Genomic DNA, 13,217 nt, shown 5'->3' with positions numbered 1-13,217 from the left:
TCTGGTTTAAGTTAAACCAGAGTCCCTCAGCATCCCAGCATGCTCTCTGGGCTGGGCTTTCTGCTCCAGCAGAGCAGAGCTGGCCCCACCCATCTGCTCCCCACTTCCTGTCCTACGAGCATGGACCCGCACTTCTCTGTGTTGACTGCTCCAGTGGCAGGGGCATGGCCAGCCCCAGCAGTAGCCTTGGCTGTACTGGCCAAACAGGGGTTTAATTCCCCCCTCCCTGTCCCACCAGCAGGGACCCAAGTCGGGTCTGCTGGGCACTCCCCCCTCACTGCTGCAGCTGTGGGGCCAGGCGCAACCAGACAGCAGCCAGCAACAGGAACTGAAGAATATTCAAACTAATCTGCAGGGAGCAGATTAGAATCAGATTGACTAGACTCTGTGCTCTCTACAGATTAGTTAGAATATTCTTCAATTCTTGTCTTGAACCACCATTTGCTTTTGGTCTGAATAGCTAAACAATCCTAAAGAGCAGAGGAGTTTCCATACCAGTGATTCAATGTACAAGCATACCTCAGAGATATTGCAGGTTCAGTTCCAGACCACCGCAATAAAGCGAGTCACACGAATTTTTTGGTTTCCCAGTGCATATAAAAGTTATGTTTACGCTATACTGTAGTCTATTAAGTGTGCAATAGCATTATGTCTAAAAAAACAATGTACATACCTTAATTAAAAAATACTTTATTGCTAAAAAATGCTAACCATCATCTGAGCCTTCAGCGAGCCATAATCTTTTTGCTGGTGGAGCGTCTTGCCTCAATGTTGTTGGCTGCTGACTGATCAGGGTGGTGGTTGCTGAAGGTTAGGGTGGCTGTGGCAATTTCTTAAAATAAGACAACAATGAAGTTTGCCGCATCGATTGACTCTTCCTTTCATGAAAGATTTCTCTGTAGCATGCAATGCTGTTTGATAGCATTTTACCCACAGTAGAACTTCTTTCAGAATTGGAGTCAATCCTCTCAAACCCTGCTGCTGCTTCATCAACTAAGTTTATGTAATATTCTAAATCCTTTGTTGTCATTTCAACAATGTTCACAGCATCTTCACCAGGAGCAGATTCCATCTCAAGAAACCACTTTCTTTGCTCATCCATAAGAAGCAACTCCTCATCCGTTAAAGTTTTATCATGAGATTGCAGCAATTCAGTCACATCTTCAGGCTCCACTTCTAAATCTAGTTCTCTTGCTGTTTCTACCACATCTGCAGTTACTTCCTCCACTGAAGTCTTGAACCCCTCAAAGTCATCCATGAGGGTTGGAATCAACTTCTTTCAAACTCCTGTTAATGTTGATATTTTGACCTCCTCCCATGAATCACAAATGTTCTTAATGGCATCTAGAATGGTGAATCCTTTCCAGAAGGTTTTCAATTTACTTTGCCCAGATCCATCAGAGGAATCACTATCTATGGCAGCTATAGCCTTACGAAATGTATTTCTTAAATAATAAGACTTGAAAGTCGAAATTACTCCTTGATCCATGGGCTGCAGAATGGATGTTGTGTTAGCAGGGATGAAAACAACATTAATCTCGTTGTACATCACCATCAGAGCTCTTGGGTGACCAGGTGCATTGTCAATGAGCAGTAATATTTTGAAAGGAATCTTTTTTTCTGAGCAGTAGGTCTCAACAGTGGGCTTAAAATATTCAGTAAACCATGTTGTAAACAGATGTGCTGTCATCCAGGCTCTTGTTGTTCCATTTACAGAGCACAGGCAGAGTAGATTTAGCATAATTCTTAAGGGCCCTAGGATTTTCGGAGTGGTAAATGAGCACAGGCTTCAACTTAAAGTCACCAGCTGCATTAGCCCCTAACAAGAGAGTCAGCCTGTCCTTTGAAGCTTTGAAGCCAGGCATTGACTTCTCCTCTCTAGCTATGAAAGTCCTAGATGGCATCTTCTTCCAATATAAGACTGTTTCGTCTACATTGAAAATCTGTTGTTTAGTGTAGCCACCTTCATCAGTTATCTTCTGGATAACGTGCTGCAGCTTCTACATCAGCACTTGCTGCTTCACCTTGCACTTTTATGTTATGGAGATGGCTTCTTTCCTTAAACCTCATGAACCAACCTTTGCTAGCTTCAAACTTTTCTTCTGCAGCTTCCTCACCTCTCTCAGCCTTCATAGAATTGAAGAGAGTTAGGGCCTTGCTCTGGATTAGGCTTTGGCTTAAGAGAATGTTGTGGCTGGTTTGATCTTCTATCCAGACCACTAAAACTTTCTCCATGTCAGTAATAAGGCTGTTTCTCTTTCTTATCATTCGTGTGTTCACTGGAGTAGCACTTTTAATTTCCTTCAAGAACTTTTCCTTTGCATTCACAACTTGGCTAACTGTTTGGCGCAAGAGGCCTAGCTTTCAGCCTATCTCGGCTTTCGACATGCCTTCCTCACTAAGCTTAATCATTTCTAGCTTTTGATTTAAATTGAGAGATGTGCGACTCTTCCTTTCACTTGAACACTTAGAGGCTATTGTAGGGTTATTAACTGGCCTAATTTCAATATTGTTGTGTCTCAGGGAATAGGGAGGCCCGAGGAGAGGGAGAGAGACAGGGGAACGACCGGTTGGTGGAGCAGTCAGAACACACACAACATTTATTGATTAAGTTCGCCGACTTATATGGGCACGGTTCATGGCGCCCCAAAACAATTACAATAGGAACATCAAAGATTACAGATCACATTAACAAATATAATGATAATGAAAAAATTTGAAATATTGCGAGAATTACCAAAATGTGACACAGAGACACAAACTGAGCAAATGCTGTTGGAAAAATGGCGCCGATGGACAAATGGCACCGATAGACTTGATCGACGCAGGGTTGCCACAAACCTTCAATTTGTAAAAAACACAATATCTGCAAAGCGCAATAAAACAAGGTATGCCTGTAGTCCCTTGCCTCTGATACTGACCAACACTAGATGTGTCAAAGGAAAACACAAGACACAGTACATAGTCATGGGATAAACTTGCCCATAGGAAAAGTTGATGTCTAATCTTTTTTAGCTGCTGGTTTATTCACTTAAGCGTTAGGGTTATAGCATTTTTTTTCCAATCTAAAGTAACTCTGTATATTCTCATTATCTTTATTAATTGTCTAGTAAAGAGAGTAAATGTGTATAATTCATGTTTCACTTGAGTCTTTGGTAACCCTACAATCAGTTTTGAATGTATTACACAGTCGCTGGCTGTGTACACAAGTACTAAATAAATGCACAATAACAGGAATTACTGCACAGTAGTGCCACTAAATGCCTTTTAGGTGATGCTACTGCTCAGTATCCTAATACTATTGCGTAGTAGCATCTCTTCATGGTTTTTGCCATGAGATGCTACTGTGCTGTAGTATCAGGCTACTGCACAGTCAGCATCTTGTGAAGATGTACCCGCTGAGAGCTACAAAAGGAACCCACATCCCACTCCTATGCATAAAAGAGGCAGAATAGAATCGCCCACATTTCAGATTGACTAGACTGCCCAGATTAACACACATCTCTCAAGATACTGGCATGTGGTCTCTAAAGGAAAAGACTTGACTTATAATTTCAGCTCAGATGCATATTTTTTTAACCCAAGAATGAAAGCTTTGAGTAATTTCTCATGTGACAGTTTCGCAGTGGCTAGGTGTTTAGTAAAGAATCAAGCCAAGCTTGGGAGTGAGGTTTGTATGCGTTGGCTGGCAGAGCACATGTGATGTCCACAGAGAGGAAAGGAGTCTGTTCCTGCTGTTAGCCAGCGGAGTTATTTCTTCATCTTGCATGGAAGGGTCTTTTCCTTTTGGTATGAAGGTTTTCATTGTCACAGATGACTAGTGTCCAGGAAGGGTTCTTTTAAGTAGATATTCAGGGTGTCTTTTTTTATCTCCCTCTAGGTCCTGAAACATCTGCGTCATTTAAATTTCACCAACAACATGGGAGAGCAGGTGGATTTTGATGAGGTTGGGGACCTGGCAGGGAATTACTCAATAATCAATTGGCACCTTTCACCAGAGGATGGCTCTGTCATGTTTGAGGAGGTGGGACACTATAACGTGAATGCCAAGAAGGGAGAGAGACTCTTCATCAATGAAGACAAAATTTTGTGGAGTGGATCCTCTAGGGAGGTGAGTGCCCCAGATCACCGTAATCACCTCATAACAATCTCTTCCACGTTTCTGAAAGCTGAGCTATCCACAAATTAAAAGGCTTGTGCTAGCTGTCTTTCTCTCTCTATTTATCACACACACACTCACATCTCACATACTCATTTACTGCAATGCCATGAATTATTAAAAATCTGTTCATTTTAACTTATATATTCATCTTAATTTTGTGAGCCAGAAAGAGTATTTTTTTTAACGAAAGCTGAGGTGCTGGTGAACATTTAAGAGCTCCATCTGCAGCTATTTCTCTTCCCACCCTATCCCTCTGCCTGAAGCTAGTCTTTCCTGGAGACTTTGTTTCACCTCACCAGATAGGTGGTTATTACATGTGAACTAAACCTTTCAGCAGGAGATAAGGAGCTAAGATTCTCACCTCTGCCACTAACCTGGGGATAGCACAAAGTATCATTTTTCATATTGACTGACACAGAGTAGATGTCTCATTGCAATGCTGCTGCAGAGGTCTGTATGATCATAAGCAGCAGGCCTAGACCCATGTGATTGCATAGCCAAAGCCCTGCATGGCACAGTGTTATTTTCAGCAGATTCTACCTCCCAAGTTCTCAATGTGTACAACTGTACATCAGATCCCTGCTGGATCTCTCCCTGCACTTCTTCAGTAGCCCCTAGGCACCCTCAGAAGGAGTCTGGGAGCAGCAGCAATAAACAGCATTTCAGATTACATTCCAAACCTGAGATCTTAATCCTTTCTAATTATTGCAGATATCCAGCCTTTTTTCCTAAACAGCCATGTCATGAGTCCTTTTTTTTTTGCCCAACTGTAGACATTTTGCTGGTCTATATTCCCCCACCATTCCAGTATTTATCTTTATTTCCTGTCCTAAACTGTTGGGATGCATGGCTATGCACTGATAAGCAGCTGCTATGTTCCATTCCAGAGGTGGTTGAGCTATTTATCAATAATGGATGTAGTGATTCCTGTTTATTGTACTTGTTGTAAGTTTATAAAGTTTTTCATATTTATTCAGGATGAAAAGCTGTACTTGCAAAAATAATAGGTTTTTCATTAATTCATAGTCTGTTGTCTTCTTTGCTTCACCTTAGAACAAATAAGTAGGTAGCTGAAGCAGTCTCTGAACCATAAGATATTATCTTTAAGAATTCAAGGAGCATGGATGAGGTACCACAGAACAAGAGAAGGGCAATTATAGTATCTAACTGAAAAAAAAGAGAAAAAGGAGGACTTGGAAAATCATAGATCAGTTGGCCTAACACGTATACCTTGAGAAACACGAAAATAAATTATAAGCACTTAGATGGTAACAACATGATAAAAATCAGCCCACATCTATTTGTCAAGATCAAATCATGTCACACCAATTTAATTTCCTTCTTTGAGAGGATATCTGGCCTGTTAGATAAGAAGGAAGCAGAAGATACGGTATCATAAGACTGTTTCGCATGACATTCTTATAAACAAACTACAAAATTGATTAAATCAGCATATGGCTGTGAAAAACTGGTTGAAAACACAGCACTTTAAGAGTATGTATCAATGATTTGCTGTCAAAGTCAAAGGTAATTCAGGTGAGATCCTGAAGGGATCTGTTTTGGATCTGATTCTACTCAATATGTTCATTAAAAAATATTGACTATATAATGTGGAGACATTTATAAAAGTTGCAGTAGACATTAAGCTGGGAAGGGTAACAAGTACAATGGAGGATGGGATCAGAATTCAAAATGCTTTTGATTAACTGGAGTAATGGTCCAAAAATGTCATTAAAGACAAGTGCAAAAGAGTTATGTAGGAAGGAAAAACCATGTGCAGAAATATAAAGTGGGAAAAACTTAGGCAGCAGTACAGAAAAGGATCTAGGATTTTTGTGCTCCCAAACTTAATATGGATCAATTCTATGATGTTGTTGCAAAAGAAGTAAACTCAATTCTGTGAGGTATTAACTGTATGACATTCAAGAACTTTTAGTTATAACTTTTATTGGACCAAGGGTATAGTTGGAAGAGCTGCTGGACAAGCTGGAACCTGCACTGCTTATTCAGTAAAAATACTTTCTAACAACCAGCTGTATCCTCACTCCTAGTTGACCATTGCCTCTCATTATGACCCTGCCCTTGTTCCCCCAGCCCTAGGCAAAAGCAGGGGTCCAAGCACTTTCCAGTCCCTGCCCTCTCCATCCCTGCCTTCCCAAGTCAGGAAAGCACACTGCAGATTTTAGTCAGCTACAGACTACTGAAGTGTATTGAACTCATATTGAGGAGGGAAGGGAAAGAGAAAAATGGAAATGCCCCAAGCCACAAGTCATCCATCCCCTGAGCCCTCCAAAACATAGAGAATAATAGAACCATAAAGAAATAGACCTGGAAAAGACTGCCAGAAGTCATCTAGTCAAACCCCCTGCTTGAGGCAAGATCATCCCTATCCAAACCATTCTATACAATCCATAATCAAAACTCCTTACAGGACAACCATCAGCCCTAGCACAACACAGAGCACCCTAACCTGCCACAGGTAAAGCAAGGCAACTATGGCAGCCAGTGTCCTGCTTCTGTGAAATGTCAATATATGCTCAATAGAGGGCCATCTCCCACACTACAGAGGAAGGCAAAAATTCCCACAGTCTGTACTAGTCTGACCATAGGGTAAAATTTCTTCCTGACTCCAAGTATGGCCATCAGTCAAACCTTGAGCAGAGGGGCAAGACCCTCTAATTAGGAACCTCCAGCTTTGGTCCCAGCAGGAGCATTGGCACACAGCAGTCAAAGTCCCCAGCCTTGGCTGTAGCCAACACCCAGTGCTTCTGGGAAGGATTAAAAACAACCTGCCATATGTAGCAGAAAAGGGTAGGGGGAAGTAACAAGCAAAGCCCAGAACCATGGGAAATACGTGTAGTAGGACATAGGCACAGATACGCCTAAACCATCCCTGACCAGTGGCTGTCCAACCTCTTATTGAACACCTCTAGTGATGGAGAGTCCGAAACTTCCTAGGGAAAGAATGCCTCACTGCCTCACTGTTCTAACAGGGATGAAGTTTTTTCTGGATATCCAATCTAAATTTACTATGCTGCAACTTTAAGCCATTAATCCAAGTCCTCTCTACAGGAAAAGAGAAAGGTTGCTTTCCTTCTTCTTTGACAGCCCTTCAAATAACTGAAGACTGCTATCATGTCCCCTCTTAAGTGCCTTTTCCACAAGCTTGAACCTGCCTAGCTTCTTCAGCCTGTCCTCATATGACCTGCTTTCTAAGCCCTTGATCATCTTTGTTACCTGCCTCTGGACCCTCTAACTTCTCCCCACCCTTTTTAAAATGTGGAGTCCAGAACTGCACCCAGTTCTCCAGATGAGGCCTAACCAATGCCTAACCAGTACTATCCTTCCTGTGTCTTGCACTTAATGCTTCTATTGATGCATCCCAAAACTGCGTTCATCTTTTGTGTGGCTGCATCACACTGCAGACTCACATTGAGTCTGTGATCTACCAAGACTCCCAAGTCCTTTTCCATTGTTCTGCCATCAGGCCAAGTTTCACCAACCTGATTGCCTTCTATGATAAGATGACTGGCACTATGGATGCAGGGAAAGCAGTGGATAATATATACTTAGACTTTTGATACAGTCTCCCACAGCATTCTTGCAAGCAAGCTGAGGAAGTATGGGTTGGATGAATAGACTGTAAGATGGATAGCAAGCTGGCTGGATCATCAAGCTCAGTGGGTAGTGATAAATGGCTTGATGTCTAGTTGGCAGCCAGTATCAAGGGGAGTGTCCCAATGGTTTGTCCTCAGGCCAGCTTTGTTCAATCTCTTCATTAATAATCTGTAAGATGGGATGAAGTGAATCCTCAGCAAGTTTGCAGATGACACCAAGCTGGTGAGAGTAGTAAGTACGTTGGAGGGTAGGGCTAGGATTCAAAGTGACCTAGACAAATTGGAGGATTGGGCCAAAAGAAATCTCATTAAGTTCAATAAGGACAAATGCAAAGCCCTGCACTTAGGACAGAACAATTCCATGTACAAGTACAGGCTGGAGGCTGACTGGCTGGGCAGCAACTCTACAAAAAAGGACCTGGGGCTTACAATGGACAAGAAGCTGAATGACCCAACAGTGTGCCCTTGTTGCCAAGAAAGCTAGCAGCATACTGGTCCGCCTTAGTAGGAGTGTTGCCAGCAGATCAAATGAAGTAATTATTCCCCTGTATTCTGCACTAGTGAAGCCACATCTGGAGTACTGTGTCCAGTTTTGGGTTCCCCCATTACAGAAAGGATGCAGACAAGCTGGAGAGAGTGTAACAGAGAGCAACGAAAATGGTTAGGTGGCAGGGACAAATGACTTCTGAGGACAGCCTGAGGGAATGGGGCTTATTTAGTCTGCAGAAAAGAAGACTGAGGGAGCCTTTAACTACCTGAAGTATGATTCCAGAGGAAGGAGCTAGATTATTCTCAGTGGTGGCAGATGACCGAACAAGGAGTCTCGAGTTGCAGCAAGGGAAGTTTAGGATGGGTATTAGGAAAAACTCTCTCACTAGGAGGGTGGTGAAGCACTAAAACGAGTTACCTAGAGAGGTGGTAGAATCTCCATCCGTGGAGGTTTTAAGGCCCAACTCAACAAAGCCCTGTCTGGAATTATCTAGTTGGGGATGGTCCTACTTTGAGTGTGTAATTGGACTAGATGACCTCCTGAGGTCCCTTCCAACCCTAATTTGTTATGATTCTATGATTTGTATTTGTGTTTTTAATTATTCCTCCCGAATATGCACCTTGCATTTGTCTACATTGAATTTCATCCTGTCAGCTCTAGCCCAATTTTACAATCTGTCGATATCTTCTGAATTGCGCTCACATTTTCCACCATGTTTGCAGTCCTTCTCAGTTTTGTGTCATATGCAAACTTGCTCAGGAAGCTTTCTGTGCCATTATCCAAATCATTAATAAACACATAGAATAACACTGGGGCCCAGAAGAGATGCCTGTGAGACTGCACCTGAAACCCCCTGCCTATCTGACATGGACCTGTTAATGATGATTCTTTGCTTGTGGCTATCGAGCCTGTTATCTTTCCACCTTATAGTACTTTTTAGGGGTGCACCGATAATGATTTTTTGGGCCAATACCGATGGCCAATTATTAGCGAGCCATATCGGCCGCTCCTATTGCCAATATGCAGCCCAGCAGTATCCAGCTGGTAAATCAGCCTGACTCCCTCCCTCACAGATTGAGGCCCCCATGGTGAGGGAGAGAGTGGAGCTGGGCCTGGGGCTGGGGCTGGGGCTGGGGCTGGGGCAGGTGCTGCCCAGCCAGGGCGGGGCAGGGGGCGGAGCTGTGAGTAGCTTGTCCAGGGGGCATGGGGAAAGGGGGGATGGCTTCTGCCACTACACATGCCCCTGGGGAAGACATGTGCCCACTGGATCTATGCATGGTGCGAGGGTGGGCTGCCCGCTATGAGCTGGGGCCAGGAGTGGCACTGGGCTTTTCCTAGCAGGGGGAGGCTGGGCAGAGGCTTGTACTCAAGGTGGGCGGCAGCAGCTCTAGAAGGGGTGACTACAGTAGATTTTGGGGTGGCTGTAGCCCACCCTGTAGCCCCCCCTTTCACCGCCACCACTGCCCACCCCAAGCATAGCCCCGCCCCCATAAAGAGCCCAGCACCGCTCCCAACCCCAGCCTGCAGCAGCAGCCTCCCCTTGCCCTGTGCACAGATCCAGGGGGCATTTGCCTCCCCAAGGCTTCCTTGGGGGTGTGCGCAGTAGTGGAAGCCACTCCCTCTGCCCCAGCCCCACTCCCTCCCTCACCATGGGGGCCTTGATCTGCCCCCCACCCCCACCCCTTCCCCACAACAGACTTACCAGCCAGATGCTGCTTTCCAAGCTGCCAAGCTGGCTGTGTGCATGCTGCAACTGCCGCCTTCACACAGCAGTCACCATCTTGAGTTGTCAAAACTTTAGGTTTCACTTAACGTTCATTTCACTTAATGCTCAGTTTTTCGGATCCAATTAAGAGTGCTAAGCAGGGGTTGCCTGTAGTTACTTTGTCAAAGAAGGAGATGAGATTTGTTTGACAAGATGTGTTTTGCGTAAATTCAAGCTGGCTTCTTGTGATCAGCCTTTCCTCCTCCAGATCCTAATAAATGGTCTTCCTTAGTATATGCTCTAGTAACTTCCCAGGTATTCAGGTGGGGTTAACCAGTCAGTAGTTCCCAAGGTCCTCCTTTTTGCCTTTTTAAAAGAAGGGCACTACCGTGGCTCTGTCTAGTTCTCTAGCATGTGGCCCATCTCCCACAACTTTAAGAAGATGCTCCAAGATCTCTGCCAGTTCCTTCCTGTACTCTGGGATGAAATTAATCTGGCCCCACTGACCTGAATTCATTGAGACTCCACAAAAGCACTCTTTTGTTATCTCTTTCCTCATCTCTTTTATTATCTCTTTCCTCAGCTTGCCCCCATCCTTATCAAGTTAATCCTTATTAGGTGTGTGGCTGGAACTTGATTTTTTTGTGAAGACTAAGGCAAAGTTGCTGTTGAGTAGATCCAACTTTTTTGCACCTTCAGTTAGACATTCCCCCTGGCTTGTTAACAGATGACATACAGCTTCCTTGATCCTTCTTTTCTGGCCAGCATGCTTATAGAACCTCTTCTTCTTGTCCTTAATCTCCTTTGCCAGGTGGAGCTTATTCTTTATCTTAGCCTTCCTGATTTTGTCCCTGAAGGTTCTGGCTATTTCCTGGTATGCTACCGTGGTGACCTGCCCATTCTTCTGTTGCCTGTATTCTTTCCTTTTGCATGTGGGGCATTTTAGAAGCTCCTTGTACAGCCACATTGGTCTCTGGCTATTCTTGTGCTTCATTGTGCCAGGACGGTTTTTTGTTGGGCTTCCAATACTGTGCCCTTTACCATCCCTCCTAGGCACTATTATCCTTCAGTCTGTCCTCCCATGACACTGTGCCTATTAAGTCCTTGAGTCAGATGAAATCCACATTTTTGAAATCTAGGATCCTAATTTTGCTGATTTCATGCTTTCCCTGTCTTAGGATCTGGAATTTTATCGTATCGTGATTGCTTCCTCTCAAAGTACCCATCACTTTCCCATCCTCCATTAATTCATCTCTGTTGGTCAGGACTAATTCCAAGATAAACAATCCAATCTTCTAGTTGTATCATCAACCTTCTGAAATAAAAAATTGTCCTCCACACAAGTTAGGAACTGGCTTGACATTTTATGTTTGGCTGAATGATTCTTCCAGCAGATGTCTGGAATATTGAAATCTTCCATCAGTACCATCCCATAGCTTTTGGATAGATTCGTTACCTGCCTGAAGAGTGCTTCATCCACCTCCTTTTCCTGATTTGGGGGGCTGTAATAAATCTTTCACCTTTCATCTGTACTCCAATGCATTCTGCTTTGCCATCTTCTTCCTCCCAAACCACGGAAGAAGTATATGTGTTTTTGGCATACAAGGCAACACCACCACCTTTCTCCCAACCCCATTGACATTCAAGTTATAATAGAGCTTTCCCACCAGGTTTCTGTGTTGTCAATCAGGTCATAGCTTGAGTCCAAGCACTCACCCCACTCTCCCACTTTGAGGCATGTTGAGCTGGGTCCTCATTCCCACTCTGTGGTGTTAAAACCACAGCAAAACCCTACCACCTCCATTCCAATGGCCGCCCCACAGTCAGCATCCAGACCTCATGCCCTAGTCACTCACCAGGGGATCATGGCCCAGTGCAACTGCTTTACATGGCTATACCCAACATAACTTAAGAGTTCCTTGGCAGTCCTCTGAATGATAGGTCTGTAGGACTACAGTCAGAACCCTGATGTGACTGAGAAATCTTAGGATAGATATCTTTCCAAGAATGTATGCATGGCTAATGGCAGTATAGCTTAATCCTAGCACATCCTGCAACTGCTCACCATATAGTGGAGTGTCCCCAAGTCCTTTTCACATGTTTAACCAGATTCCCTTTTTTTCCTTACAGGTGCCATTCTCCAACTGCAGCAGGGATTGCCTCCCAGGCACCAGGAAAGGCATCATTGAGGGAGAGCCTACATGTTGCTTTGAATGTGTGGAGTGCCCAGATGGGGAATACAGTGATGAAACAGGTAATAGAGAGAAAGCTGTTCTCCTGTTTCCACAATATCAAGTGAGCCTCTTAGTGGGCACTATTTGTAAGTGCAATCTATTTCCAGCTATTTTGTTTCGTTTTTTAGATTACTAATGAGTAGAAGCAATGCAGAACACCTAAAAGACTATTCTCTAAGAAAACTACATAAAGCCACTTAACTTCTTTTCTCTTTTTGGTGAATTCTGAGTGAACCTAGCACTGATAAAAGCTGTCAGAATCTAAAGAACAGGTGTACTTCATACAGCAGGACAAGAGGCATCCCCCTCATAAGCCCTCCCTACCTACCCATCATCTTCATCACAGGGCTGGAGGGACCCTTTATAAATAGTATGGGGGAATTCAGTCTCCAGCCCCTACTGATGCTGCTGTCAGCCATCTCAGAGCTGCATCAGTCTGATTGCTCTTTTTGATAGGAATGTGTAGGTAGAAAGAAAGGAAAGTCTTGTTCAAGGCCATACAGGTTTCCCTCGATGTATGCTGTACATGTGTTCCCGGAGAAGGGCGCATAAAGTGAACCCACTTTACAGCGTACAAATAGGGGTTCCCATGGTGGTGAGGAAAGGACTAGGGAAGGGGTGGGGGAAGGGTGCCACCTCTGGGGCTGCACAAGGCAGCAAAGCAGAGAGAACAGACCGGCACTCACCCCAGCCCCAGCTGCAGCAGCCCCGGGAGCAGCTGGCACCAACTGCCTGCAGCCGCTAGGCTACCGTGCTCCACCTGTCCCTACTCACCTCTGCTTCTGGGCTGCGCCATGCCCTGGTGCAGGCAGCTGGTGTCGGGTGCTCCCAGGGCCACTGCAGCTGGGGCTGGGGTGAGTGGGGCCATGGCCCTTTCCTCTCCTGCCACAGACTTACCTGCTTGTGGGGTGGAGGCATCTATGTTGATCACATAAGAGCAAATTTACCTTGCATGTAACAAATTATGGGTCTAAATATGCTCATCGCATAAGAGTGAATTCACATATAA

General features: G+C 44.4%; 1 protein-coding gene across 1 annotated transcript in view; it reads left to right on the top strand.

Annotated features, from left to right (window-relative positions):
* Nucleotides 1–13,217, top strand: part of CASR (calcium sensing receptor) — a 184,341-nt gene that overhangs the window by 159,835 nt on the left and 11,289 nt on the right. Inside the window, exons 5-6 of the mRNA XM_090053551.1 lie at nt 3,881–4,111; nt 12,105–12,228. Coding sequence (XP_089909677.1) covers nt 3,881–4,111; nt 12,105–12,228 — 355 coding nt within the window. The remainder of the gene's footprint in view (nt 1–3,880; nt 4,112–12,104; nt 12,229–13,217) is intronic.

Source organism: Crocodylus siamensis, chromosome 1 (assembly GCF_052110815.1).
Source record: "Crocodylus siamensis isolate JL-2025a chromosome 1, ASM5211081v1, whole genome shotgun sequence".
NCBI lineage: Eukaryota > Metazoa > Chordata > Crocodylia > Crocodylidae > Crocodylus > Crocodylus siamensis.
Note: the sequence above shows the minus strand (reverse complement) of the source record. Positions and strands in the feature narration are given on the sequence as shown.